Raw genomic sequence first — 27204 nt, 5'->3', positions numbered from 1 at the left:
ATTATACAAAAAATAACACTCATTTGCTGAAGCTGGACAAACCCTTTAAGTTTTAGGCTATGTTCACAAGTTTTCCAGAGCATGTGAATGAGGTTTTGTAAAACCCCATTTGCTTGCATTGTACTGTACTTTGCTGCTTATTTTCAACATAGATACTGCTACAAATTCCACTACAGTTTCATGCTATGTGAACATATCCTTAAAGGGGTTGTCTCACGACTGACATTTATGGTATATCCACAGATTATGCTATAAATGTCTGATAGATGTGGGTCCCACATCTGGGACCCGTGCCTATCTCAAGAATGGGGACCCCCCTGTCCCTGCCTGGTGAAGCGGCCGCTGATTGCTGCATCCAGGCGGTGAGGGTGGTCGGTATCCCGGAGACAGTGAAGCTCGCTTTTACCGTAACTTCCCTAGAAGTGAATGGGAGTTATGGGAACAGCATAGCACGACGAATTATGCTGTTTCTGTAATTTCCAAGTTACGGAAACACTCCCATTCATTTTTATGTTACGGACACAGTGTATCTCAGCGAGTTTGCTGTTCCGGAATCCCGACCACTTTCACTGCCTGGATGCAGTACCCATCGGCTGCCTACCCAGGCAGAGACTGGGTTGGAGGAACCCCGTTCTAGAGTTAGGTGCGGGTTGATGGGAAGGGACCCACATCTATCAGACATTTATGGCATATCCTGTGGATATGCCATAAGTGTCTGTCGTGAGACAACCCCTTTAATGTGTATTCACTAACAATTACCGACTGTAAACAAGTCTTTCAGCTAGACGTGCAAATAGCATTCATTTGTGTTTTTATTCATAAATATTTCTTTATAATTTATTTAGGATTTACCTTATATTTTATTTAATATTACTTAGGCCTCATTCACACGACAGGGTCCGAGTGTCGGCCGGGAAAATCGGCCGTTTTTGGCCGATTTTCCCGGCCGGTTTGCATCCGTTTTGCATCCGTTCCGATTCCGTTCCGGGCCGAGTTGCCGTTTTTACCGGCCGATTTGGACCCGATTTGAATCCGTTTTTTTCCCTGTCCGTTTTAAAATCGGATGAATTTCATTTAAAATTTGTTGCCACACACAGCCCTTTGTAGATAATGCCACAGCCCCCCTGGTAGGTAATGCCACCCAGCCCCCTGTAGGTAATGCCACACAGCCCCCTGTAGGTGATGCCACACAGCCCCCTGTAGGTGATGCCACACAGCCCCCTGTAGGTGATGCCACACAGCCCCCTGTAGGCGATGCCACACAGCCCCCTGCAGGCGATGCCACACAGCCCCCTGCAGGCGATGCCACACAGCCCCCTGCAGGCGATGCCACACAGCCCCCTGCAGGCGATGCCACCCTGTCCCCTGTAGGTAATGCCACCCAGCTCCCTGTAGGTAATGCCACCCAGTCCCCTGTAGGTAATGCCACCAAGTCCCCTGTAGGTAATGCCACCAAGCCCCCTGTAGGTAATGCCACCAAGCCCCCTGTAGGTAATGCCACCAAGCCCCCTGTTGGAGATGCCACCAAGCCCCCTGTAGGAGATGCCACACAGCCACCTGTAGGCGATGCCACACAGCCCCCTGTAGGTGATACCACACAGCCCCCTATAGGTGATGCCACACAGCCCCCTGTAGGCGATGCCACCCTGCCCCCTGTAGGCGATGCCACCCTGCCCCCTGTAGGTGATGCCACCCTGCCCCCTGTAGGTGATGCCACCCAGCTCCCTGTAGGTGATGCCACCCACCCTGCCCCCTGTAGGTGATGCCACCCACCCTGCCCCCTGTAGGTGATGCCACACAGTCCCCTGTAGGTTGCACCCATCCCCCCTCCCCCTTTCCGGGAGAAGTCACTGACTTCAATGTCCATATATGGACAGTGTAGTCACTGACTTCTCCTGAAGAGGAATTCCCTGCCACAGGTCGGGAATTCCGCTTCAGAAGTGAGTGACGTCACTGTGTCCATATATGGACAGTGTAGTCACTCACTTCTCCTGTAGCTGAATGCCCGGCCATAGAGTCGTGGATTTCGCTGCAGAAGTGAGTCACTTCGCTGTGTCCATATATGGACAGTGTAGTCACTCACTTCTCCTGTAGCGGCATCCCCGGCCATAGAGTCGGGGATTCCGCTGCAGAAGTGCGTGACTTCGCTGTGTCCATATATGGACAGTGTAGTCACTCACTTCTACTGTAGCGGCATCCCCGGCCATAGAGTCGGGGATTCCGCTGCAGAAGTGCGTGACTTCGCTGTATCCATATATGGACAGTGTAGTCACTCACTTCTCCTGTAGCGGCATCCCCGGCCATAGAGTCGGGGATTCCGCTGCAGAAGTGCGTGACTTCGCTGTGTCCATATATGGACAGTGTAGTCACTCACTTCTCCTGTAGCGGCATCCCCGGCCATAGAGTCGGGGATTCCGCTGCAGAAGTGCGTGACTTCGCTGTGTCCATATATGGACAGTGCAGTCACGCACTTCTCCTGTAGCGGAATCCCCAATCCCCAGCCGGGGATTGGGGATTCCGACTCCTACAGCGAGCAATAAAAGATCCTCCTCTTCACATGCACTCTGCGCTGTGAGGAGGAGGAGATAGAGCGCGAGCGACGGTAGACCCGGCCATCACTCGGGACACATTCCGGTGATGGCCGTGTATTACCCGGCCCCATAGACTTCTATGGGAGCCGGGCGGCCGGGCACCCGGCTGAAAATAGAGCATGTCCTATTTTTTGACGGGCGGTTTTCCCGGCCGTCAAAAAATCGGTCGTGTGAATAGCCCCATTAGGGGTCTATTATTCCTAATGCAGCCGGGTGCCGGCCGATTTATGAACGGCCGGCACCCGGCCGGGAATCCCTGTCGTGTGAATTCCGCCTTATAATTAATTTATATAATATTTACTGGTTTTAAAAGTCAGTGGGGGACTACAAAATGGCTGTAGTAAAGTCTTTTTTTGGGCTGAATTTCCTCTTTGTTTTTCTTTATTCCATGGAATTTTGAAAATAGGATACGTCATTGAAGGAATGGAACCAGCATCTGAAAAGCAATCGGAAGTGCAGTCAGTCTGTCAGGTGAGATGTTTGTATTCTTAAGAGCTTACTGCAAAAGAAGTCAACGCTATAAATTATCTATAGATTTATTTATTTTTCAAAAAGTAATCACTTTATATCTGTATGAATCACTGAAGAAAAACAATGAAAAATCTAATTTTTTCTTCATGTTTATGCATTGAAGCACACTGTTAGTTGCTACTTTACCTCTGTTACAGATGCTTAAAGCCTATGTAAACCTTTGAACTACATTTTTTTAAAGAAACATTGTTTTATGTGATTTTAAATTGATTTTTGTTAATTTTTTATTTTTTGCTTTTTGAGATACAGCTTCTATGTATCCTGTATACGTAGGAGCTGTAGCTTATCGTAAAAGCCAAATCTATCAGGTCAGCAGGACTAATGACTCGGCTGAAAGCTGGTCCAGCTTTAACCGAAGCTGTCAGTCCAGCTGACCTGACGGATTTGGCATTGACGGAAAGATAAAGCTTCTTTGTATACAGGATACATAGAATCTGTATCTCAAAAAGTATTTTTTTTAAAAATAAAAACCTATTTAAAAGTTGCTTAAAATCACATAAGACATAGTTTATTTTTATTTTTAATTTGAGCTCAAAAGTTTGCATTGCCTTTAATATAACTATTTATGCGCTACAGCAGTATTGGTGGTTTATGTCTATACTCTCATCTCCCATGAGTACATGTCCGAAAACGGCATATCTTTATGTCATCACTTTGTGATCCGACTGCTAGGACCCTCACTGATCATGAGAATGAAGGGTCACAATACTAGTTCAGCACTACAGCCCCCTATAAATTTTTTCCGCACAATGTTGCTCCAGGACACTGGCTGTACAGGGAACTGCAGCACATCCTGATTTGCCTTTAATTTCTACCTTTACTTAAAATCAATGCATCGCATTTCTCATTTTCATGTGTTTGGTTGTTATAACCTGCATATTTATTGGCATATAATGACATATATTTGCATTGTAGGTATTTATGAAACCTGTTAGAAGCCAAGGGTTAGCAAATTAATGCATTACTTCTCCTTGTGCCTGGCATCAGTAGGACTAGAGAAACAATAAGAGGACATTGTGCTTGTCAATGATAAGGATGTATTCTAAATTTAACTTGGCCTTTTTGAGTTGCCCCAAAGACCCTGCATAAGAGAGCAAGTCATGGATGCCCCCACAATTGCATGCCAGCCACAGATTCTCCTCATAACTTTATAAGTGGCAAGTCAGTGTACTTAGCTGTATAATTGTACACAGTTGTATATGTATATGTAGAAGTATATGTGTGGTCAATACAGAAAACTAGCATATGATCTGTTCTTTCCAAGGCCTCTGCAAAGGACAAGGGGACATCTATTGCAGGTGGAAGAAAGATGTTTCAGACATCAATATTGGAAAGGGTTCTTTACAGTAAGAGTAGTCAAACTATGAAATGCCCTACCCCAAGGGCTAGACGTTTATTTACTGACTTATGGCATTGAAGGTTATAATTAATTTAGCAATGAAAGACGCGTATTAGAAGCAGAAAGTTTGTTCTTGATGGACCTGTGTCCTTTTTCAACCTATGTAACTATGTCAAGTGAATGCATAATTTATTTATTTATTTTTACGTACACTAGGAAAAAGTCTTCCAATTCTGTCCATGAATTTAGTGACAATTGGCAATCCTCTCTGGTGGTGAAGCTGTATTTTTCTTAACACATACCTAACTTTTTCAGATGACTTTTCAGAATAAGCTGTTATATGTGTGTACTTGAGAAATACCACTATTTCTGCCAATTATATGACTTGTATTCTGGATTTTTAGCAGTTTTCTTCTTTGAAGGTTCTATCTCTAATTCTCAGTTTTCTCTGATCTAGTGGGTGGAGCCTAACAGCTACCATGTCTTCTATACACTGGACACATAGAGAAGAGAATCCTGCTCTCCTACCTCTATCCATCACGTGTGTGTGTGTGTGTGTGTGTGTGTGTGTGTGTGTGTATATATATATATATTGTGAGGGTTTAGCATCAGGAGAGGTTGGTACAGCGGTTTCTTAGTAGCCAGAGACAGGGACACCGTGCATTAAAAGTCATAACAGGGCTTTGCCTGTGTTTTATTCTTGTCAAAGAAACAGCCTCTTGTACAACAAGGCAAAATACAAAATAAATCCTGCTCGTCTGAGCACTAACTAAACAAGATATTCTCTAACTATACCGAGTGCCTTCCTACCAGGCACTGGACACAAAGTAACACAGGTCTTTACTCACGTAGAATACAGGCTACTCCAGCCTTAGTAGTCTCCAGTCTGAGTCAGGGGTGAGACTCACACACACTGTGTCTGCACCTTTTTATACACAGGCTACAGGTGCAGCTAATTGAGCAGTAGCGTTGTCCTACAAACAGAGATGGACTAGGGATTGGGGAACCCGCCCTGCTCTTCTCCAATCCAACTCCAGGCCCTTTTTCCGGCTTTTCCTTAAGCCGAGATTGGAAAGCTAGAGCTTTCTATTGCAAGAACTACTCATTCCCTGGAGCCTAGGATACATATGACAGGATTCTAGGGGAAATGTACCTTCCCTCAATGACTTTACCTGTCACTGTCTCACATACCCTCTTCCGCTGTTCGAGCCCGTGGGATCGGACACATTTAGCTACAAGGCAGTGTGTCCTAGACAAAGCGTCAGCATTGCCCTGCAGTTTTCCTGCTCTCTGTTCCACAATATATTTGAAGTTCTGCAAAGTAAGAAACCACCGTGTAACTCTTGCATTTCTCTCTTTAGCTTGACACATCCACGTAAGAGGAGAGTGGTCTGTGACCAACCTAAACCGACGACCCAATAAATAATATCTCAGGAACTCAAGTGCCCACTTAATTGCCAAGCACTCCCGTTCAACTATGCTATAGTTTTTCTCAGCCGGGGTAAGTTTTCTGCTCAAATAGGTCACAGGATGTTCCTCACCACCCACCTCTTGTGACAGAACTGCTCCGAGCCCCACATTAGAAGCATCCGTTTGGACAACAAACTCCTTTTTGAAGTCAGGAGTGACTAAGACTGGTTGGTTACACAGGGCCAGTTTCAACTCTTGAAAGGCGCTTTCAGCCTTCGTGTCCCACTTGACCATGACAGACTTACTTCCCTTGATCTGTCAGGGGCGCTGCTGTGCTGGCAAAGTTTGGAATGAACCTGCGGTAATAACCTACAATTCCTAGAAAAGCTCTGACCTGCTTTTTGGTTGAGGGCTGGGGCCAGTTTTGGATAGCCTCAACTTTGTTGACCTGTGGCTTTATCACCCCTCTCCAAATTATGTACCCAAGATATTGTGCTTCCTCCAAGCCTAAGGAACATTTCTTTGGGTTTGCTGTTAACCCCGCGGCTCTGAGGGAGTTTAGTACTGCTTGTACTTTTGGTAAGTGGCTTTCCCAGTCATCACTAAAGATTATAATGTCGTCCAGATATGCCGAAGCATACCGACGATGGGGTTTGAGGACTATGTCCATTAACCTTTGAAAGGTCACTGGAGCCCCATGTAGCCCAAATGGTAAACAAATATATTGAAACAGACCATCCGGGGTGATGAACGCAGTTTTCTCTTTGGCGCCCTCCGTGAGGGGTACTTGCCAATAGCCTTTGGTTAAATCAAGTGTTGAAAAATACCTTGAATGGCCCAGTCTCTCTATTAACTCGTCAACTCTTGGCATTGGGTATGCGTCAAACTTTGACATCTCATTTAACTTGCGGAAGTCGTTACAGAAACGCAATGACCCATCTGGTTTCGGAATCAATACAATTGACCATTCACTTTTTGACTCTTCAATAATCCCAAGGTCTAGCATTTTCTTGACCTCCTCAGATATGGCTTGTCTACGAGCTTCAGGGACTCTGTAGGGTTTCAAGTGGACCCGAACCTGAGGCTCGGTCACAATGTCATGTTTTATTATACTGGTCTGTCCTGGCAGTTCTGAAAACACGTCTGTGTTTCTCTGCACAAACTCTTTTGTCTCCTGTTTCTGTGGCTTTGCGAGGGATTCTGACACATACACATCTGGGTTAGGACTATAGGGGGTACTTACTGCCACGAGGGTCTCTCTTTCTTTCCATGGCTTAATTAAGTTTACATGGTATAACTGCACTGTCTTCCTTTTACCTGGTTGGTAAACTTTATAATTTACATCCCCCACCTTTTCAATTATCTCATACGGCCCTTGCCATCTAGCAAGAAATTTGCTTTCTACGGTTGGCACTAAGACCAACACTCGATCACCAGAGTTAAAATTTCTAACTTTAGCAGTTCGGTTATACACCCTGTTCTGAGCATCCTGAGCTTGCTCCAAGTGTTCCTTAACTATCGGCATGACCGCAGCTATTCGGTCTTGCATCAACGTGACATGCTCAATTACACTCCTATAAGTTGTGGACTCTTACTCCCAGGTTTCCTTGGCTATGTCCAGGAGACCACGGGGTTGTCTGCCGTATACAAGTTAGAAAGAAGAAAACCCTGTGGATGATTGAGGAACTTCACGTACAGCGAACATCGAATAAAGCAGAAGACAGTCCCAATCCTTCCCATCCTTACTAACCACCCTCCTCAACATGCCTTTTAATGTCTTATTGAATCTTTCGACAAGACCATCAGTTTGAGGGTGATATATAGAGGTACGCAGGTGTTTAATTTTCAGCAGTTTACATAATTCCTTGGTGATTTTGGACATAAAGGGAGTTCCCTGATCGGTAAGGATTTCCTTAGGTAAACCAGTACGGGAAAACATGTAAAACAACTCTCTTGCAATGGCTTTTGAAGAGGAATTTCGCAAAGGGACTGCCTCAGGGTAGCGTGTGGCATAGTCCAACACCACTAGGATATATTGATGTCCTCTAGAGGATTTGACTAAAGGGCCGACCAGATCCATGGCAATTCTTTCAAAAGGGATCCCAATGATAGGCAAAGGCACCAGCGGACTCCTAAAATGTGGTATAGGAGCCGTTATCTGACACTCCGGGCACGACTCGCAATACCTCTGAACTTCCGTATATACCCCCGGCCAGAAGTATCGTTGTAAGATACGCTCTCTGGTCTTTTCGCAACTTAGATGTCCACCCAGCACGTGTTTATGAGCAAGGTCCAACACCGTTCTACGATACGGTTGGGGTATCACCAGCTGTTCAACAACCTCCCCACGTACGTTATCTATCCGATACAGCAAATCCTGGTTAACCGCCATGTGTGGAAACACCTTATCAGCCCCTGGATGTTGAGGCACTCCATTTAATACCTTAGTATTTTTCCTGGCTTTTACCAATGTGGGATCGCTAAGTTGAGCGGTCCCAAAATTGTTACGTGATACATTTAACTCTGGTATCTCAGAAATTTCCTCCTGCTCATCTGTTTCACCAGCAAAAACAGCCAGAGGAAATTTATCAGGCTCAGTGGTCACCCCTACTGCTGGCACCTCAGCATCTTCGTTAAAGAGTTCTGGGCTAATCACAGCGCACACATTAATACCATCATTAACATTTACAGTGGAGGTTACATCTTTCTTCCTCCACAAGTCCCAGAACACTGGGAAGTCTCTCCCCAGGATCACACTGTGCATCAGGGACTTGACCACACCCACTTCATGGCAAGCGGTTCCACAGGAAGTCTCTAGAGTGACCAAAGCGGTGGGGTATTCTTTAGTGTCCCCATGTATGCACAGGACCCCTATACTATGTCCGCTGAATGTTCCAGGGTCTATCAGGCTGGCATGCACCAGGGTAACCAGACTCCCAGAATCCAGCAAGGCACTCACAGTACACCCTTCCACTTTTACGACACACATTTGTTGCTCAGTCTCGTAAACAGTCTCAGCAGAACAAACAGGACGTGCAAACAAGGATATTCGCCTTGCTGCATCACACTCCATTGGTTCAGTAGTCAGGGGACAATTGGCAGCAATATGCCCAGGTCCATAACACCGCCAGCACTGTATGCGGCCCCGGTCCCCAACTTGAGACCCTGGTCTGGCCTTCAGTGTCTCTCTGGGATTTCTTCCCCTGGTTGATATTAGCCTGAATCAGCTGTTTAAGTATTTCATCCATTTTAACAGTCTCTTTTAGCCCTGTTGCCGCCTTCACCCAAGACATACACTTCCAAGCACTCTCGGGGAGAAAAAATTGTGTTGTTGCCCCTAGCAACGATTTTCCACTTGGAGCAGCAAAAGTCCTTTTAAATAGGTGTATGTCTCTTTAAGACCGCGCCCGCATCAGCCACCATATGTGAGGGTTTAGCATCAGGAGAGGTTGGTACAGCGGTTTCTTAGTAGCCAGAGACAGGGACACCGTGCATTAAAAGTCATTACAGGGCTTTGCCTGTGTTTTATTCTTGTCAAAGAAACAGCCTCTTGTACAACAAGGCAAAATACAAAATAAATCCTGCTCGTCTGAGCACTAACTAAACAAGATATTCTCTAACTATACCGAGTGCCTTCCTACCAGGCACTGGACACAAAGTAACACAGGTCTTTACTCACGTAGAATACAGGCTACTCCAGCCTTAGTAGTCTCCAGTCTGAGTCAGGGGTGAGACTCACACACACTGTGTCTGCACCTTTTTATACACAGGCTACAGGTGCAGCTAATTGAGCAGCAGCGTTGTCCTACAAACAGAGATGGACTAGGGATTGGGGAACCCGCCCTGCTCTTCTCCAATCCAACTCCAGGCCCTTTTTCCGGCTTTTCCTTAAGCCGAGATTGGAAAGCTAGAGCTTTCTATTGCAAGAACTACTCATTCCCTGGAGCCTAGGATACATATGACAGGATTCTAGGGAAATGTACCTTCCCTCAATGACTTTACCTGTCACTGTCTCACAATATATACATATTTAATCTGCAGCAGCATGGAGCAGATTATACAGCAGTATTGAGCAGTGTTTCTAGGAATCCTCTCCCCTCTCTATAGACTTCTACGGACAGCTGTAACCTGATCCCCCAGTGAGCTGAGAGTCTGTCTTGTGTTAGATGAGACAGAGAAAGCAGTAAATTCAGAGTGAGTGAACAGTTTAGAAAGACAGGGGGAAGTTTCCTGATAAGTAGAGCGAGAGAGAGGCATTTTTCTATAATAAGATATATTGCAAAGTTTCTTATATTCACTTGTATTATTGATTTATGTAAAGTTAGTTCAAACTGTAGTGCCTATTTAAGTGAACAAAGCTGTGCTAGTCGATTTTGGCTGTATAAGCTGTTCTAAAATAAGAACACTTGGGGTATGTTCACACAGAGTTTTTTTGCAGGCAGGAAAATCTGCCTGTGCTTTCCTTGCTGATTTTTTTGCTGAGTTTTTCAGCCACGGCCATTGAGCGCCACAGGCAAAAAACGCAGTGACAAACGCTTTCTCTGCCTCCCATTGATTTAATGGGAGGTCAGAGACGGAACCGCGGGAAAGTGCATGTCACTTTTTTTTTTCCCGCAAACATATTTTTTCCCGCTCATGGCAAAAAACGCCTCTCAATGGGAGGCGATTTTTGCAGTTTTTTGGCGTGGACTCCAAAGTAAAAAACAGGGCCAAAAAACTCTGTGTGAATGTGCCCTTATTCAGTGGGTGTAAATTTGTTGTGTATTATTGTCCATGATATAAAATGGAATACCTCTACTTAACAAAACATTTAAATATGGTGTAATCTTAATAATAGTTTCAGCAAACTATAATAATTTCTATTCTATAAATCCATAGCTTTGATCTGTTCATAGAGAATTACTGGAACACTGTTCTTCTTTAAATGCTAAAATTGACCTGTCTGTAATCCCAATGTTTTAAAGAACACATAAGCATGTCCTTTGGACTTGAATGACCTTTAATGGTAAAGACACATTTTGAACCGCTGTGGCCTGTACATGTAGAAATGTTAACCTCATTGTCTGGCTCCCATAAATAGTTTTCACTCTAGATTTTACTCTTTTGATTTGAAGTTCCTGTGAAAGGGTGTAACGGACTTAAACATCCTTGACCTCCCTTTTACAAGTGGTTGCAGGAAAAAAACATTTCCATGAATCACTTAAGAGCCAATAGAATAAAATATTCACAATCTGAGAAGAAATTTACCAACTCTAATTACCCCACCCACTGGGGTAATAATATTTTAGGGATAATTATAAATTTTATGAAAGCTGTTAATAAATAACATTGAGTGTGTAGGGCATTACAAACCTTGAGCATGTAGTTCTAGGCATGACCAGCACACTTTTAGGCCCTGTTCACACTGAGTTTTTTTGCAGGCAGAAAATTCTCCCTCAAAATTCCATCTGGAATTTTGAGGCATTTTGATCTGCCTGCACGCCGTTTCTCGTGGCGTTTTTCACCCACGGCCATTCAATGATTTCAATGGGAGGTCAGAGACGTAAACGCCCGAAGATAGGGCATGTCGCTTTTTTTTCCAGCCAGCCGGTTTTACCGATCACGGGGAAAAACACCTCCGCCTCCCATTGAAATCAATAGGAGGCGCTTTCAGACGTTTTTTTGAGCGTTTTCCGACACGGTTTCCGCGTCAAAAACTCTGTGTGAACAGGGCCTTAAAGAGTATTTATCTTTAGTTAAAAGCATTGTTCTGTTACAATTTATTCTCATGGGAGAATTCAATTAAATAGCGTCTCTTTTTTTAATGTCCCGTTGAGCTCTTTTTCAAGAAATTTTTCTTAAAAGTGAATAAGTGCATGCTGCACTATATAGGAAAAAAATTATTGGAGTGCTTCTTTAACTCCTAATCATTGCTTTTGCATAAAGCACAAACACCCTGCTGCATGGTCGATACAGAAAATACAAAACTGAATAGTGTGCCTCCAATATCACAGCCCCCCAGGAAAGTTAAAATAAGAAACAAATCGGTACAACATAAAGTAACAAGAAACACATTTTAATATTTAATATTTCGATTTAAATCAATTTAAATTCATGAAACATTCAATTTAAATTCTGAGCCATCAAAAAAAAAACAGACACAATATGGCTGTATTTAGACATTTCAGTTGAGATGTATTTATAAAATAAATATACCAAAGACACACGTGGTTTATCAAGTTTTTCAAAGTGGTTGCAGTGTTTACAGGTGAAACGTGTTAAATTAATGTTTTTTGCCAGTAGCGGTTGAGGTGCGGTAAAACTTCATGTGGTTTTTCAGATGCGTTTTACAGCACCTCAACTGCTACTTGTGAATATTTCCTTAGTGTTTATATTCATTTTCTGGGCATGGTCTATACAGATACATATTAGAAAATGCCATATAGCATGTGAATGTGCAGACTGTTTAAAGTAGAAAACTTTAAGATAAAAATAACCTGTGAAATATATTGCATTCAAATATTTATTTATCATATTTTATCCTACAGTCAATTATGTAATTTTCATTGTGGCATTCAACACCCTGGCTCATCTAAATCGGGCTGTGAGGAGAACAATCATGAATGGTCTCAATGTTACAAGACGACATCTTCGTGTGATTTTTCCTGTGAAAGTCTCCTTAGACCGGTAGATTTTGCATCATTTCAGGTTGGGCATCCAGAGCCGTCCTTATCACGAAGTAGAGCTTACTCGGTAAATCAACTTAACATGGAATATCTCACTTCACGAGACCGGATGGAATCTTCTACGACCAAACTGGAAGAAAGAGAACCATCTGCCCGATCAAAGAAACAAGGGCCTCCTCGCCCACCACCTCCTAAATGTGAAAAGTACAAAGAGTACCAGGCATCTAAGCAAACTGCTAAGTCTGGATTCATCTATTGCAAAGAGAAATCTCTGCCAGAGCTAAACAGAGATATCAAAGATGCGAGACAGCGTTCCCAAAGTCTGCCTGTGAATAGGACATCCTGTAGCGTAGAACGTAATTCATCCATTTATGGACCTAATCATATTAAAGAACCATCTGAGAATATATGTGCTTCGCAAGGGTCTCATGAGTTTTCCTCTGCTGCTTCTCCAAGCCAAAATGCTTCAGTGTAAGTTTCTTGTTTATTATTCCTTTCTAATATTTATTTTGCTTTGTTTTATTGTAGTTACCGGACCAAAGTTATTATATTTTATGTGGACACGGCTCTGTCTAAACCAGAATATCTCAGTCCAATTTGGTAAGGTTTCGTTCACATCTACGTTGGGGTCCCGTTCTGACGTTCCGTTGGAGCTTTCAGTCAGAACGGAATCCCTCAGCAGACACAAACTGACACCGACGGAAACCAGAGGTTTCCGTTTACATCACCATTGCTTTCAATGATAACGGAGCCGGTGCCCGTGGTTTCCGTTTGTCTCTTTTGTGCACCGGACCCATAGTTTGGCCGGAAGCAATAGCGTAGTCCTTCTCTATTGCTTCCGGCAAAACGATGGGTCCGGTGGAAGCTTAGTAGCAACTGTCTGCATTTTTTCAGAAGCAGCACCATGTCTGTCCATGGGCTGTGTCTAGTATTTCAGTTTAGTCCCATTCACTTCAATGGCGATAAGCTGCAATACAAGGCACAGTTTATGGACAGATGTTTCGAGAAAAAAAGCTAAGGCTCTGGTCACATCTGCGTTGAGGTCCCGTTCTGAAGTTCCGTCAGAGGTTTCCGCCAGAACGGGACCCTGAGTAAACACAAACTGACACCGACAGTGTCCGGTGCACAACAGACACAAACGGAAACCACGTGCACCTTCTCCGTCACCATTGAAATCAATGGTGATGGAAACGGAAACCTCTGGTTTCCGTCGGTGCCAGTTTGTGTCTGCTCAGGGTTCCGTTCTGACGGAAAGCTCTGATGGAACGCCAGAACGGAACCCCAACGAAGATGTGAACAGAGCCTTACCCTTATATTGTATTGAGAGTGCCCTCCACATTGCAACTTCTGCATGGATAGTCCACTTGGGGACAGGGATGGCACTAGCATTGAAAGTTATGAAAAGTGCTATCTGTAGACTTAGGCAAATACTAGCTAATTGCTTGTGTTTCCAGATATTTTTTATGAAACAATTTTTCATTGAATTTTACTTTCTCCAGTTATATTGGAGTACCAGGGCCTCTAACTGGTAGCTTATTAAGTCTGGAGAAAATGCCTGTGCACTGTACAAAAACACTGAGGCTTTTAGGGTATGTTCACACATGGAAAAAGAAGTGGCTGAAACTTACAGAGCTGTTTTCAAGGGACTTTTTGAAGCTGAAAATCAAGCTTTTTTCATTTGGAGCTTCTTTTGAGGCGTTTTTGAGGTGTTTTTCATATAAGGCCTAGTTCACAAGGAGGAATTTTCAGGCAGAAAAAAAATCTTTGACCTGCGTGCACTTACATGCCGTGGCTGTCGCAGAGGCTTTTGCCCGCGGGCGTTGAGGGCCGCTGACAAAAAACGCTGTGAAAACTGCTTTTTCTGCCTCCCATTGATGGGAGGTCAGATGCGGAACCGCGGCAAGAAAGAGTTTTGCTGCTTTTTTTCCCCCGAGCAGTTATAAGCCGCGATGGAAAAAAAAAGCCTCTGCCTTCCATTGAAATCAATGGGACGCGGTTTCGGACAGATTTTGACGCTGATTCCGACGGGGTTCTAGTGTCAAAATCAGCGCCAAAAAACTCTGTGTGAACTGGCCCTTAGGGTATCCGTATATAGGTGTTCAGATAGCACTAGATCTCTTAGGTGCTCGAGATAGGGTCCCAACCCAGTGAGATGTGTAAAAAAGTATTCGGCACACGCTTTGTTAAAATAATTTTTCACTTTCCAAGCGTGTTCCGAATACTTTTTTTTACACATGGCCCTTAGGGCATGTTCAGACGTCGTTTTTTGAGGTGTATTATGGGTGTAAACGCCTTGAAATACGCCTGGAAAAACACTAGCAAAACGCCTGCAAACTTCTTCCCATTGAATTCAATGGAAAATAAATGAGGTGTATTTTACGCAGCTGAATTAAAAAATGGCCTCGTAAAAAAAAAGGAGCATGTCACTTCTTGAGGCGTTTTTGAAGCTGATTTTCCATTGACACTATGAAAAACGCCTCATATAACACCTCAAAAAAAAAACCCTCAAAATAAGCTTCAAATGAAGAAAAGCTTAATTTTCAGCTTCAAAAAATGCCTTGAAATCAGAGACTGTTTACCCTTGAAAACAGTTTCATAATTTTCAGCAATTCATTTTTTTTCTACGTTCTACGTGTTACAAGTACTGACATTAGCAGCTGATTTTTTACAAATCCACTGTTAAAATGTCCCTTTTATGTTTGGAATTTACACATATATTATGTATCTCCTAACAATTGCATTTAGAGTATGTTCACACATAAACTCAAAAAGTCTGAAAATACAGAGCTGTTTTCCAGGGAAAACAGCTCCTGATTTTCAGATGTTTTTTAAGCCACTCACGTTTTTCGCTGTGTTTTTTACGGGCGTTTTTGGAGCTGTTTTCAATGAAAAACGGCTCCAAAAACGTCCCAAGAAGTGACCTGCACTTCTTTTTCGTGGCCGTTTTTTTACGCGGCCGTTTTTCAAAACGGCCGTGTAAAAAACGGCCCGTCGGAGCAGAGCGCCGTTTTTCCATTGAAATCAATGGGCAGATGTTTAGATGCGTTCTGCTTCTGATTTTTCGTCCGTTTACAGCCCGAAAAACGGCTGAAAATAGGCCGTGTGAACGTAACCTAAGAATATACAGCTGTCACCAGAATTGTGGAAGCTTTTTTAAATTTTAATGTTTTGCAACTTTGCATGCTTATAGAAAACGTTGTTTCACTAAATGCAAATGTATCTTAGGCTTCGTTCACATCTGTGTCGGGGTTCCGTTCATGGGTTCCGTCAGACCTTTCTGTTAGGGGAACCCATGAACAGAAACCATAGCTTCCATTTGCATTACCATTGATTTCAATTGTATTGCTTCCGTTGCTAATGGATTCCGTTTGTCTACATTCCATAAGATTAGTAGTCGACTACGCTATTGATTCCGCCGAAAAAACTGCATCGTATATGTCCTGCAACAAAAACCTGCAGACATAATGTCAGATGATCTTATGTTTGCAGTTCTTGTAACTGTTGATAGACCTGCAGGTCACTTGACCATGTAGGCAAGTCCTAGTACAGCAGCAAGACTTCATAGAGAAGACTGTAAGTTGCTGTGTATGTATAATGGGGATGGATTGGTTTAAGGGGTCTGGGGTGGGATCTGTATTAGTTTAAGAGGGCTGGGGGCTGTATTTAGGGGGTTTGGTCTGGGGTCTGTATTAGCTTAGGGGTCTATTGTAGTTTAGGGGGTCTGTATTAGTTTAGGGGGTCTGTATTTAGTGGTCTGTATTAGTTTAGTTTAGGGGTCTGTATTCAGGGGGTCTGTATTCAGGGGTCTGGGTCTGTATTAGTTTAGGGGGTCTTGGGTTTGTATTTAGGGGTCTGTATTAGTTTAGGGAGTCAAGTCCGGGGGTCTGTATTTAGGAGTCGGAGGTCTGTATTTAAGGTTTCTGATCTAGGGTCTGTACTTATTTAGGGTACTTGTTCTGGGGTCTGTATTTCTTTAGGGGGTCTGGTCTGGGGAATGCAATCATTTTGAAAGTCTAAGATATTTTAGGTTTAGATTTTATAGGAAGATAAGACTGTGAACATCTGTAAACTATTGTTTCTTAAAACTATTATTAACCCCTAAACGCTCCGCTCAGCACTATTACGTCGAGCTGAGCACATCGTTCTAGCTCAGCTCCGTAATAGTACGCCGGGGCTTTAATCAGGCGCAATTTCCCCCCACGTGTATAAGCTGTGATAACTGCTGTCTTGGACAGCAGGCTATCACGGAGAATTCCCCAGTGACCAATCGTGGTGGTGCCATCTCCATGATTGCTGCAATTGGTTAGTTTGTGACTACTGAATAATAGCGGCAATCGCTAACATCAGATGCTGCCGTTATCACCACCCTCCGCCCTGAATTTCTCTGTTGGGGTTAGAGAGTCGATCAGAGCGCGTGTTAGGAGCGTTGCTGTGATAATAGACCTTGTGTTGCTGTTCTAAGAGCATTTTTGTTGCTGATCATCGTTTCCTCCTTAACTTCCCACTCCTGTCCTTCTACTCCTTGTGTGCTCCTCGTGTCCCCCTTGTCACCACTACGATTTTGGTCAGTGATCTTCTATCACTGACCATTTACCAGCCTTTAGAGCCACATCTTTTGGTCCCTGGGGGTTTTGTTTTTCTTTTTTTTACTACTAAAACTATATATTAAAAAATTAAGTTACTTTAGATAGTTATCAGCTAGTTAGATTAGTATTAGGCTTAGTTAGTGTCAGGGAACCGTCAAAATGTATAGTTCGGTTTAACATCAGGGAATTTAGCGTCAGGGATCCATCACCGTAGTTAGATTTAATGTCAGGGAAGCTCAGAATATTCTAGTTAGGCTTACTATAAGGCACCTGTCACCGTAGTTAGATTTAGCATTAGCGAAGCATACACAGGTTTAATGTCAGGCACCCATCACTGTAGTTGGGTTTAGCATTAGGGAATCTCACTCCAAATAATCAAGTTAGGTTTAGTGTCAGGGAATTGTCGCCGTAGTTAGGTTTAGCATCAAGAAAGTTCACATTAAATCTAGTTAGGTTTTAATATCAGGAATAATTGCCTACAAAACCAAAATGTTTTTGGGGGGTTTGCTGCTAATTAAGGACGTATATTTTTATATATTTTGTTCAAGTTTTCTATAGTTTATTCCTAATTACACCTAATACCTATTTTTTTTTATTTTTTCTAACAGTATACATTCCTTTACACGTGTCTAAGCACATCATAATAACCAATAAACATGTAACAACGTTCATTTACTGCCAAAGCGGCATATTCATTTTCTGCCTCTGACACAGACACAAAGTTACCCCATTTGAACCCACACGCCAGACAATTATGAGCCCCAAATCCCTGATCACACGGGCAGCCCAGGGATCAAATATAACACAGAAGGGCTCAGTGAGATGGATTTTTTCAAGTTATTTTTCAGTGATGTCTTTATAGAGCTTATGGTGTCCCAGACAAACTTATATGCCCAACAGTATATCACTAAGAACCTCACATCATTTTATGCCCAATACTTCAGGTGGACCCTTGAAGACGCAGGAGAGTTGGGCAAGTTCTGGGGACTGCTCTTGAACATTGGGGCTTCTGAAGAAGCTATCCTTTAGGGCCTCCTGGAGCACGGACATCTTATACCACACCCCAATGTACTGCATGACCATGTTCAGCGTGCGTTATGAGGCAATACTTTGCTTCTTACATTATGCTGATAATGAGCAGTGCCCACCCCGTGATAACCCCAGTTTTAACTGTTTGTATAAACTGTGACCCCTATTAGACCATTTCAGTGACCGGTTTGCCCAAGCATACACCCCCAATAAGTGTATTTCTATAGACGAGTCCCTGGTAGATTTAACCAAAGGGTGGCCTCAATTCTGCCAGTACCTGCTGAGTAAGAAGGCACGGTTTGGCGTGAAGATGTATAAGCTGTGCGAGAGTGCATGAGGGTATACTTACCAATTTAGGGCATATGAAGGGAAAGTCACCAGTATTAGGCGCCTAGAATGCCCCCCTTACTGGGAGTTAACGCCAATATTGTGTGGGATTTGGTGCACCCACTGCTGGACCAGGGTTACCACCTCTACCTGGATAATTTTGATACCAGCGTCCCACTCTTCAAGTTTCTTGCTACCAGAAGCACTGCGGCATGTGGCACTGTTAAAACTCAGAAGGGGTGAGAACAGGGCACAATCCAGCAGCAACATATTGCGTATCAAGTATAAGGACAAGAGCAATGTCCTTGTATTGACAACAATACATGGCCACACCAGTACCCATGTACCAGTATGAGGTACCAGTACAGAGACCCCCAAACCAGACTCCATCCTGGACTACAATAGGTACATGGTCGGGTGGACTTGTCATATCAATTCCTTAAGCCCTACTGCGCAATGTGGAAATCAAGGGTGTGGTATATGAAGCCGGCAATGCACATCATACAGATGGCATTGCACAATGCATACATATTACATTGATGTGCAGGCCAGAGGGGAGCTTTCCTGGAATTTCAAGAGGTGTTTATGGGGAATCTAATCTTTAGGGACCAGAAAGGGGGGCACCCAGCATTTCTAGAAGCGAGGCCACATGCACAGTGACCGCCAGCATACCCTTTTTACCAGCAGCCGCGACCGCTGGACTCTGGATTTCCGCCCATGTCTCCTTCCCCAGGGACACCGGCGTGCTCTTCTCTCTCTCCTCCTGTATGTGCCCTTAAAGGGCCATTGCGCGCACCAGGAATATTGATCCTGACCTGTCTTAGCACACCCTGGACTTTTTAAGGAGTTCCGCCCACTTCCTCAGTGCCTGAGCAGTGTTGCTTTTGACATTGTGTTAGTCTGTAAAGGTTAAATAGCCTGTTTTTGTATCCAGTATCCGTGATGACTTCAGTACCCGTGTTTCCGGTGACCGTGTCAAGCCCAGTGTCTGTGACAACTTGAGTATCGTTGTCCGCGACTACTTCAGTTTCCGTGTCAAGTCATGTCCATGTCCATAACACAGTATCCGTGTCCAGTGTCTATGTCAAATCCAGTGTCCATGACGGCATCAGTATCCACGATGGGTGTCCATGACAAGTCCTGTTTTCGTGACGACTTCTGTATCCGTGTCCGCGAAAAGTCTGATAATCCAGCACAAGCCAGCTTCCGATAATCCGTCACAAACCAATTTCTGATAATCCGGCATAAAACAGCTTCCGATAATCCGGCACAAGCCAGCTTCTGATAATCCGGCTCAAATCAGGTATCCAAGTACTCTCATCCAAAGTGACTGTTATACATATTTGTTTGGCCAGCAGCAACTCCGTTACGGCGGAGTGGCCCAGTGGGTCCACTATCCCCACAGTTGTGACAGTTTGCTCAGACCATGGATCCCGCTGGTCAACCCAAGATGGCAGTTCAAGCCATGCAAGTGGACATGCGAGATCTCCGGTCGTGCTAGGATCAGCTTCTGCAAGTGGTTAATTCCATTGCCACACGTCTGAACTTTGCTTCTGTTGCTCCCTTGTCAACCTCTCAAGTTGCTGCTCCTTCTACTCCTCCACCTGTCATAGCTCCAGTCAGTTCTGGGCCTGGAATTTCTTTGCCACTTCGACCTCGTTACGATGGAGATGCAAGAATCATTCGAGGCTCCTCAACCAGCGCAAGATTAATTTCAAGCTGCATGCACATCTGTTCCCATCTGATCAGACCAAAGTAGCCTTCATTGTCTCGCTACTGGGAATGTCTGGGAATGTGAGGGGCCAGGGCCCCTGTTCATTGATACCTTTCATACACTGTTAAAGGAACCGGGCCGTACTACTTCTTCAGCCGCTGCTTCACTCTCCATCAGGGGGAATTGACGGTAGGAGAGTACGCCATACAGTTCTGTACTTTGTCAGCGCAGCTCATTTCGAACAACGAGTCCTTGGTGGCAACATTCTGGCAGGGATTAGCCAGTAAAATCAAAGATGAACTGGCGGGTTGTGATCTCCCTCCTACCCTGAATGCCCTGATTCTTCTGGCGACACACATGAGATTCCGAGAGCGTTCCCAAGAGCTTCTTGGAGAGAGAAGGTCCTACAGACTGGCACCTAATTTTCAAAGACCCCTGCTACCTTCTTATGCTGTCATACCTGAAGAATCTATGCAAGTGGACAGAGTCAGACTGTCTGAACAAGAGCGGCAGCGCAAACGTTCTGCTAGCCTACGTATGTACTGTGGCTGCAAGGGTCACTTGGTGCGCCAGTTTCCCCAGAAGCCGAGAAACTCCAGCACCTAGGGTTGATAGGAGAGAATACCCTAGGTGGACTGATGCCTTCTACTAAACTCTCTATTCCTAACAATCTCCTCAGGTGAAGAGTCACATTCTGTTTCCGCTTATCTGAACTCTGGAGCGGCTGCGAATTTCATTCATCAGGCCTTAGTAGACCACCTCCACTTGCCCACGACTCCTCTGGAGAAACCCCTAGTGTTCGCCTCCGTGAATGGTCAACCATTGCCAGATTCAATTTTCTCCATCACAGAACCTTTGAGGTTACAAGTGGGTGTTCTACAATCGGAAACAAATAGCCTTCTATGTTCTGCCTAAGGCTATTAATCCAATCCTGCTGGGACTAACATGGCTTTGCCAACACGCTCCTTTTCTCGACTGAAATTCCTGAGAAATACTCCAGTGGGGAATCTGATTTCTACACCGCTGTCTGCCGCAGGTTCATCCTGTTCAATCTCTGGTGCCTCAGTCACTCCCTGGTTTGCCTCCACAGTATGCCTGTTATGCGGATGTCTTCAGCAAGAACGAGGCTGAGGTCCTGCCTCCCGATCATCCTTATGACTGTTCAGTTGAGTTGCTTCCTGAGACTTCACCACCTCGTGAACGAGTATATCCTCTCCCTCTGCCTGAAACTGAAGCCATGTCGGCATATGTCAAGGAGAATCTCGAAAGTGAGTTTATCAGAAAATCTACTTCTCCAGCCGGAGCCGGATTCTACTTTGTGGAATAGAAAGATTGATCGCTCCGGCCTTGTATCGATTATCGTGGTTTGAACCAAATCATTGTCAAAAGCAAGTATCCCTTACCGCTGATCTCAGAACTCTTCGACAGAATATGTGGGGCTAAATTTTTTTTTTATAAAGCTGGATCTATGCGGGGCTTATAACTTGTTCCGTATCCGCAAAGGTGAAGAATAGAAAACCACATTCGACACTAGAGACGGTCACTACGAATATCTCGTGATGCCCTTTGGATCATGTAATGTTCCAGCTGTGTTTCAGGAATTTGTGAACAACATATTCCATAATCAAGTTTATGTCTGTGTGGTGGTGTATCTGGAAGATATCTTGATATACTCACCAGTTCTGACTACTTATGGAAACATATCTGCAATGTCCTGTCATTGTTAAGGGGGAATAACCTCTACGCCAAAAGAGAAAAGTGTTTATTCGAAAGTAAATCCTTGCCCTATTTGGGCTATATAGTTTACGATCAAGGACTCCAGATGGATCCGGAAAACCTGAAATCCATCTTAGAGTGGCCACGTCCTCAAAGTCTCCGTCCCATACAAAGATTTCTAGGCTTCGCAAATTTCTAACGCCAGTTCATCCCAAACTTCTCTTCGCTTACCGCCCCTATCTCTGCTCTCACCAAGAAGGGAGTGAACATTAAAGTCTGGACCCATGAAGCAGAGTTGGCATTTACTTATCTCAAGAGGGCCTTCACTTCTGCCTCCGTTCTTCACCATCCTGATGTTTCTCGGCAGTTCTCGTTGGAGGTCGATGCTTCTTCTATCGGTTCTGGAGCACTTCTCTTTCAAAGAAACTCCAGGGGTAAGATGGTCTCCTGTGGGGTGTTTTTTAAACTCTACTCTGCAGCAGAAAGAAACTATATTGGGGACAGTGAGCTACTTGACATCAAGTTAGTCTTAGAAGAGTGGAGGCATTTGCTAGAGGGGTCTGCTCATCCAATTATCATCTATACCAATACGGAGAAACGCCACAATCCCCCTCCACATCACAGAGAACATCTCATGATTGTGACATATGTCATATATGGGGGGAGGGCAAGGATTAACCGGCTCAAGCCTGCTATTTAGGTACTCTCACTTTTATACATATTTCTTTGACCAGCTGCTACTCTATTACGGCAGAGTGGCCCAGTGGGTCCACTATCCCCAATGTCGCGACACGTAGTACCAGGGCAACACTTTCCAGGAGAAGTTCCCCAAACTGGCAAGAAGGGAAAGAGTCAAAAGATGTGCAGAGTCTGCTCAAAGTGAGGGATAAGGAAGGACTCAATATATATCAATGTGACATGTGTCTCGACAAACCAGGGCTCTGTATGAAATAAAGTTTTAAAATGTATCATAAATTCCTTAATTTTTAATTTATCCCCTTTTATTTACCCTGATGCACTCCGCACAGCTTATCCCCCTTCCGCATGCTTCCTCTGTATCCCTTCTGAGCCCTACCATGTACCCAGTCAGCAGATAACAGCCACATGTAAGGCAGAGGCGTAGCTAGGTTCTCCTGCACCCGGGGCAAAGATTCAGTTTGGCGCCCCCCCCCCCAACTTATTTCCCGACATCTCCTTCCCTCTCGCCATGTTTTCTTTCCCTACCAATCAATGAGATGTAATTTTTTTGTTCACAATTTTTTTAATGTAACTTGAGCATAAAAGCATTTTTACACTTTACAAGCGATATAGTTCTATAATGTAATTAACATAAAAATAAATTAAAAGAAAATAAATTAAAGAGGCCACACACAGCCCCCTGTAGATAGTGCCACACAGCCCCTCTCTTGTAGATAGTGCCACACACAGCCCCCAGTAGATAGTGCCACACACAGCCCCCCTTGTAAATAGTGCCACACAGCCCCCCCTGCAAATAGGGCCACACAGGCCCCCTTGTAGATAGTGCCACACACAGCCCCCCTGTAGATAGCGCCACACAGCCCCCCTTGCAAATAGTGCCACACACATACCGCTGCCCCTTTGTAAATAGCGCCACATTCCCCACTTTGTACTTAGCGCCACACTGTGAACAGACCGGTGAGCAGTAGCCTACCACTACCACTCTCCGCTCTGCCTGGTGTGACTTACCGGAGGAGCCGAGGAGGTCATTCGGCGCAGGCAGCGGCGGAGTTTCTTCTGGCGAGGGTTGGTGACAGCCAGGGCCGGCCTTAGGTTGGATGGCGCCCTGTGCAGGACTCTCTATTGCCGCCCCCTACACAAACCAAAAATGAACCACATATATGGACACGCTGGAACATATATACTGTACATACATAAAGACAGATATTTAGACATACAGGCAAATATACATACACACATTCTGGAATATATACATACAGGTAAATATATAGACGTACAAACACATATACGCGCACACACACACACACACACACACACACACACACACAGATAAATACACAGACAGGAACATATACAAATACATAAAAGGCACATATATACAAGCACAAAGACACATTTACAAACAGACCCATATATACGCACACAGGCACATATATACACAGTACAGATAATGTAGATGTTACCTGCAGTCCTATGTAACACCACAGATAACACAGTGATAACTCTCTGAATACAGATAATGTAGCAGATGTTACCTGCAGTCCTATGTAACACCACAGATAACACAGAGATAACTCTCTAAATACAGATAGTAGTGTTACCTGCAGTCCTATGTAACACCACAGATAACAGTGATAACTCTCTGAGTACAGATAATGTAGTAGCTGTTGCCTGCAGTCCTATGTAACACCACAGAGAACACAGTGATAACTCTCTGAGTACAGATAATGTAGTAGCTGTTGCCTGCAGTCCTATGTAACACCACAGATAACACATTGTAGCAGAGCTGAGATTGTAATTTAGCACAATGTGTTATCTGTGGTGTTACATAGAACTGCAGGCAACAGCTACTACATTATCTTTAATCAGAGTTATCACTGTGCTATCTGTGGTGTTACATAGGACTGCAGGTAACACTACTATCTGTATTTAGAGAGTTATCACTGTGTTATCTGTTGTGTTACATAGGACTGCAGGTAACACTACTACATTATCTGTAATCAGAGCGTTATCACTGTGTTATCTGTGGTGTTACATAGGACTGCAGGTAACATCTACTACATTATCTGTAATCAGAGCGTTATCACTGTGTTATCTGTGGTGTTACATAGGACGGCAGGTAACATCTACTACATTATCTGTACTGTGTAGCAGAGCTGAGATTGTAATTTAGCACACAGTACAGATAATGTAGTAGATGTTCCCTGCAGTTCTATGTAACACCACAGATAACACAGAGATAACTCTCTGAGTACAGATAATGTAGTAGATGAGAAGAGACAAACACATGCAGAGACACAGACAGACAGACAGAGACAGACAGACAGACAGACACAGACAGACAGACACACACACACACACACACTGTAACATATACACATACAAACACAGAGACACACATTACACACTCACTCACCATGTCCCTTGCTGACAGGTCAGGACGGGCTGTGTGTGGGCGGAGCTTCCTCTCTGCTTCTCGGCGTGTGTGCAGAGCACAGAGTAGAGGCAGAGCTGGAAGGCTGCAGCACGGGAGTGGACCTGTCCCCTGACCTGAGTCATCTGACCTCATGTCACCGACGTGAGGTCAGGTGACTGGACTGGTCCACTCCCTGGCCGTCACAGACCCCAGTCAGAACGCCGTAATGTTCTGGCTCTTCCTAAGCTGCTGCAGGTGTCCGACATACGGGACGCCTGTCAGCAGCTCTTCGGCGCCCCCTTCCCTATCCTCCGGGTTGCGCCCGGGGCACGTGCCCCGCCTGCCCCCCCCCTAGCTACGCCCCTGATGTAAGGTATTGCCGTAGCCAGAGAACCGACATTACAATTTATGGAGTGTATGTCTCCGGTGGCACATGCTGGGCACAATATATCGGTCACTGAAATGACATATATTTAAAAAATTGTAATTCTCACTCTGCACCATCTACTGCGCATTAACTTTTACACAATACCTGTGGGTCAAAATGCTCACTACACCTCAAGATAAATGCCTTAAGAGGTGTTGTTTTTAAAATGGGGTCACTTCTCTGAGATTTCAACTGTACTGGTACAACAAGGCCAGTGGCGTAACTACCGCTGTAGTAGCCATAGCGGCTGCTACGGGACCCACGGCATGAGGGGGCCCATGCCGCCAGTCGGCACGGCCCCCTCCCCATGCCCATAGGCCCTGCTAGCAGCTGCTATGGCTGCTACAGCGGTAGCGACGCCACATTCAATACTGTCTGCGTCGCACGCAGATGCTATTGAACATTATGACAGAGCAGGGAGGCTCTGCCATAGACTGCTGTAACAGTGGAGTAGCTGTAGGGGTCGCAATGGTCGCAATTGCGACCGGGCCCCTAAGCCTGGGGGGCCGACAGGGCCCCCGTAGCCACACAGAGCTGACCACGCTGGTCCCGCTTCCTGAATGTGGGAGCTGACGACTCCTTGCTCCAGCATTCACTCTGCCATGAGTGGCTCGGCACAGGCAGGCGTGATGTAGTGACGTCATCGCGCCTGTCTGCGCCGAGTCACTCACCGCACAGACCGGAGTAGAAGGATCCTCCACCCGTCGTGGGAATGGGGATAGGTATGTAATTATGTTATTATTTTTACTAGGCACTATGGGGCATTATACTGGGTAGGGAAGGGGGGCTGATATGGTGGCAGCTATAGGAGCATTTTACTATATGGGGTGCATTAAACTGTATGGGGGCATTGTACTGTATGGGGTGCATTAATACTGTGGGCACAGCTTTGGCACATTATACTGTGGGGGTATCTATGAGGGGGCATTGTACTGTGTGGGGACAGCTATGGGGAGCATTATACTGTGGGGGCAGCTATGAGGGGGCATTATGCTGTGTGGGGACAGCTATGGGGAGCATTATACTGTGGGGACAGCTATGTTGGGGCATTATACGGTGTGGGGGCAGCTATGGGGGGCATTATACTGTGGGGGCAGCTATGGGGGCATTATACTGTGGGGACAGCTATGAGGGGGATTTATACTGTGTGGGGGCAGCTATGGGGGGCATTATACTGTGGGGGCAGTTATGGGGGCATTATACTGTGGGGATAGCTATGGGGGCATTATACTGTGGGGACAGCTATGTTGGGGCATTATACGTTGTGGGGGCAGCTATGGGGGGCATTATACTGTGGGGGGGAGCTATGGGGGGCATTATACTGTGGGGACATCTATGAGGGGGATTTATACTGTGTGGGAGCAGCTATGGGGGGCATTATACTGTGGGGGCCGTTATGGGGGCATTATACTGTGGGGGCAGCTATGGGGGGCATTATACTATGGGGGGCATTATATTGTGGGGGCAGCTAGGAGGGGCATTATACTGTGTGGGGCAGCTATGGGGGGCATTATACTGCGTGGGGCATTATACTGTGGGGGCTGCTATGGGGGGCAATAAACTGGGGGCAGCTATGGGAAGCATTCTACTGTGTGGGGGCAGCTATGGGAAGCATTATACTGTGGAGGCAGCTATGGGAGGCATTATACTGTGTGGGGCAGCTATGGAGAGCATTATACTATGTGGGGGCAGATATGTGGGGCATTATACTGTGTGGGGCAGCTATGGGGGCATTGTACTGTGGGACAGCTATG

At 45.0% G+C, this 27204-nt stretch overlaps 1 protein-coding gene across 2 annotated transcripts in view; it reads left to right on the top strand.

Moving 5' to 3' along the window:
• SHROOM4 (shroom family member 4) overlaps positions 1-27204 on the top strand; it is a 250091-nt gene that overhangs the window by 133806 nt on the left and 89081 nt on the right. For both annotated transcript variants that reach the window (XM_075835604.1, XM_075835605.1), the window contains 2 exons: positions 2998-3062; positions 12399-13007. In XM_075835604.1, coding sequence (XP_075691719.1) covers positions 2998-3062; positions 12399-13007 — 674 coding nt within the window. The remainder of the gene's footprint in view (positions 1-2997; positions 3063-12398; positions 13008-27204) is intronic.

Source organism: Rhinoderma darwinii, chromosome 8, assembly GCF_050947455.1.
Source record: "Rhinoderma darwinii isolate aRhiDar2 chromosome 8, aRhiDar2.hap1, whole genome shotgun sequence".
Lineage (NCBI taxonomy): Eukaryota > Metazoa > Chordata > Amphibia > Anura > Rhinodermatidae > Rhinoderma > Rhinoderma darwinii.
This window is presented reverse-complemented; position numbering and strand designations above follow the sequence as displayed.